Here is a 3774-nt window from a genome sequence, read left to right on the forward strand (position 1 = left end):
AACGCTTCGTTTAAGCGCAACGCTACGGCAGCCCCGCTGCAATCTTGCTTAGATGAAGCTCGATTTAGGTCGATGACCTTCGCTCTATACTTCGACCCAATACGAATGTAGCTGATCGCAACCCACTTACTCCAAGTGTAATCTTAACCCAAGACTAATTAAACCTTCCGTTTGAGAAGTAAACTGCATTTCTCGGTTTTATTTGCGGCAAAACCGTATAACTGTGGTTTTTCTTATTAAATAGCAAAACCTTATTGAATGTGTAATTACCGGCTATTCCAGCCACGTACTGACTTGTTATTTAAGTGAAGCCACGCCATTGTGTTCTCATACCATCTTGTGTAATTCAAACCCTTCCTGCCGTTACAGATCCGTACACTTCCAATCTTAAAGGTGCAGAATTTTTCACATTTAAAGCGGGTGCCCAGAACTTGCAGTCGGTATCAATCAGTACTGATAGATATACCGGTGTCCACACCACACTCTTCGTTATTAATCAGTGTCACTGGGGCGGGTAAAAGGCTACTCCTAAATTAAGCGTGATCACCTTTATGTAAGGATTCCAGGCTCTTTCTAACGACACAATAGATCAATTTGGTGAGTATGCGTAAGCGAAGCCGCTTGACAACTGCTAAGCCGCTGCATGCGTCTAATGTTCAGCCGACAAACTCACACACAAATTGGGAGAAAGCCCGGGATACCCTTCGCGCTCGTTTGCGTCCGAAGAAGCGAGCTCGCGAGGAGAGAACACTGTTCGATCGCTCTAAGGGTTTTCTGAAAAACAATGAGGAGGGACGTCGAAGAGGCTGCAAGGATGAAGCAAGAGAGGAAAGTAGGAAAAATAATGCAACCTTTATGATTCTGGATGCAGAGATAGAAGCATTTGCAGCCCGAGTGACCCTATCTCCGCAAGAAAGACAGTTGCGTATGAGTGTGTTTCATGATATGCGCGACCTTATCTCGTCGGCTTACCAAGATGCTACGATCCAGCTCTATGGATCATCTAGCACCAGGTTAGAAACCTTTAGAAGCGATCTGGATGTTACTGTGGGGAATATCGCGCTTTCTTCATCGCTGATCCTGCCTTCTGTGGCGGAGGTCGAAGAGAGTCCGGCTTACAAGCAGCTTCACGTAGAGACAGGCATTGAAAATAATTGTGCGTATGATATGGCTGAGATAAATGAGGTGGCATCCTCATTCTCACTCAATTTAGCGCTGCCTTTGGATGTGGTCGCCTCGAAGGACAATACGGACGTTAAAGGTCGTACACAGCCCGCAACATCTTCGCACTGGAATCCAGCACGACGTAAGCGTAAGCTTCGCGTTTTGCGAGCATTGCAACTCTTGTTAAAGGAAAAAAGACCCCATTTTCAGGTCAAATGCTTACACAGAGCTAAGGTGCCCATCCTCATGGTGCTGGACACGAAAACAAAACTGTCGATCGATATTGGTGTGAACCGCGAGTTATTCGAAACTAGTGATCACGGACGCTCAACATCTCTCGTCCAAAGGCTGATCAACTCGTTGGGAACACCATTCACCACAATAATTGTGTTTTTGAAGGAATTTTTGCAACAATTTGAGCTGAACAAGCCTTTTACCGGCGGCCTTGGCAGTTTTCGGCTGTACATAATGGTGGCGCACGTCTTTCGGCGCGAATTCTCACAACTCGAATCGTTATCATCCCTCTTGCTGGCATTTTTTGGCTTGTTTGGCAACAAGAAAAAGCCTAATTTCCTGCATGAAGGCACGAAATTACCGCTTCCGCTAGGCTCCGGTGGCCACTTGAGGTTTGGCAGTGTTTTCCGCATTCGTGATTGTGTTGAAGTTTTCGCTATGGCACATGACATCTTGAGCTCTACAGGAAAAATTGGGTCTATAATAAATGAGGAGCGTTTTGAGGAGGACCGCAAAAACAGCCAAAGAGACATCCGAAAGCAACTTTCATTATTTGATAACAGTAAAAGCTAGTATGACTTCGCAGCCAGATTTAAAAGCTTGCCAAGTGTGAATGAGGAGAGTGTGAAGTGCTTAAATGAGGAGGGGTTTGATTGTAGTCAGTAAAGCATGAAAATATTGCTGACGACAAATTTTGCAGCATTTGTATTCGAAATTAGTGAACGTGCTATCATTTCATCTAATTGCTTGAGTTTAAGAAATTTAGACGACTTGTGCAGTCAAAGTGATGTCCGATGAGGTAAATCAATGCACGTAACTTTTTTTTTTGCCAAACGCAACGCCACTTTCTCCAAAGCTACTTGGCCAAAATTGGACGCCTTTGAGCCCCTGCACAAATGTAGTGACTGCGATAAGAAATACAAGCTCAAATCCGCTTGCAATCCAACTTTAAACTTGTTTGCTTCCGTTGCTCTTGCTACTAAACTAAACTCCACCAGTTTTTGCATACTCAAAATTTCCGGGTGGTCCGGTATACCGCCAAACTTGTTGGCGTGTCCGTCGATGACTGGACTATAAATTTGTGGCAATGGTTGTCATTATAGTCAGTTTATATAAGTAAATTGCAAAATCCAAATTTGTCCTATAATCACAAGGACCCTGACTCTTTGCACACACGCTCCATATGCTCGGCACATCTTAATGTGAACAGCTTATGCTATGCCCGTCATATTTGAGTACACTTTTATTATGGCGAAGCTGAACTGCTACGTTAAAAAAGTGCTACACATAAGTGATGGTAGAGTAGTGTTCACGAACATGCAAATAAATAGTTTCCTATATCGTCTATATAATAAAAATCGACGCTTGAACAACGCTGTTTATGAGGTCAAGTCTTGTAATGGCGTGAGAACTGTGCTATTGTGTGTTCACACCTTGTGTAACGGGGTTACACGTACCCTGGTATGAGGAGGTGGATCACACAAAATGGTGTGACCACACAATGGTGTGGCTCACATTAAGAAGAAGTCACTCGGGCTGGACTTGCCAGTAATTATGCATTTTAATAAGGTTTTACCATTTAATTATGAAAACCTATAAATTTAGATATAGGTGGCTTTGCCGCAATAAAACAAACGAAATACATTTTACATTTTGAACGGAAAAGTTTATTTGCCTTGGATTAAGGTTGTGGTTACCGGAGTAAGTGGATTGCGATGCGATACCCTCGTACTGGAGAACGAAGGTCGCCGACCTTAGCTAAGCTTCCTCTAAGCTAACGAAATACGGCAGCCCCACTGCACTTGGTAGCACTTGTAGTCAATCTACACTAGAGTCGTTACGACTGATCCTCTGTGAGGATGGAGCAGTCTTATATTTTCCCCAGGGCATGTAAGACGGGATTAGTAAGCTGATATCTCTTCTTGGCCCTAAATGCGTGCAACACCTCGTTTAACAAGGACCTAAAGCGATCAGCACGCGCCTATAGGCGTTTTCGAGCTATGAAGATGCTTTGCTAGAGTACCTAGGGCAGAAGATGTCGGCGTCGACTGCTTCCATGACGCCACCGTCAAGGACGGATAACTCCTCTGGACCCAGGCCGCTCATGATGAGCGTAAAGACCGTCGAGGGCAAGGATGAATATTATCTCTTGCTCTTGGTAAGGGAGGCTGAGATGGCTTTGGGGTCCGCCATACTTCAGACCGAGCAACAGCGTGAGGTGCCACTTATCTCCAAGCTCGGTGGTCGAGCGCGAGTATTGGCAATAGCGTGCTTCGGTTGAAGCGGCGTACCCTCCTGGGCGGAGCTGAAATTGCAAATCTCACGAGTGTTCTCGCCGCCTAATCAGGCATATCGCATGCGATCGCGCTTTCTTGC

The 3774-nt window shown here is 45.0% G+C and overlaps 1 protein-coding gene across 1 annotated transcript in view; it reads left to right on the forward strand.

Moving 5' to 3' along the window:
• PHALS_03498 (DNA polymerase sigma) overlaps positions 1–1971 on the forward strand; it is a gene marked incomplete at both ends in the record, with an annotated part of 2584 nt that extends 613 nt beyond the window's left edge. The window contains 3 exons of the mRNA XM_024717716.1: positions 589–597; positions 661–1156; positions 1214–1971. Of these exons, the coding sequence (XP_024583187.1) occupies positions 589–597; positions 661–1156; positions 1214–1971 (1263 nt within the window). The remainder of the gene's footprint in view (positions 1–588; positions 598–660; positions 1157–1213) is intronic.
• Between the last annotated feature and the right edge of the window lie 1803 nt (positions 1972–3774).

The sequence above is a fragment of the Plasmopara halstedii genome (genome assembly GCF_900000015.1).
Source record: "Plasmopara halstedii genome assembly, contig: Scaffold_2386, whole genome shotgun sequence".
NCBI classification, from domain to species: domain Eukaryota; phylum Oomycota; class Peronosporomycetes; order Peronosporales; family Peronosporaceae; genus Plasmopara; species Plasmopara halstedii.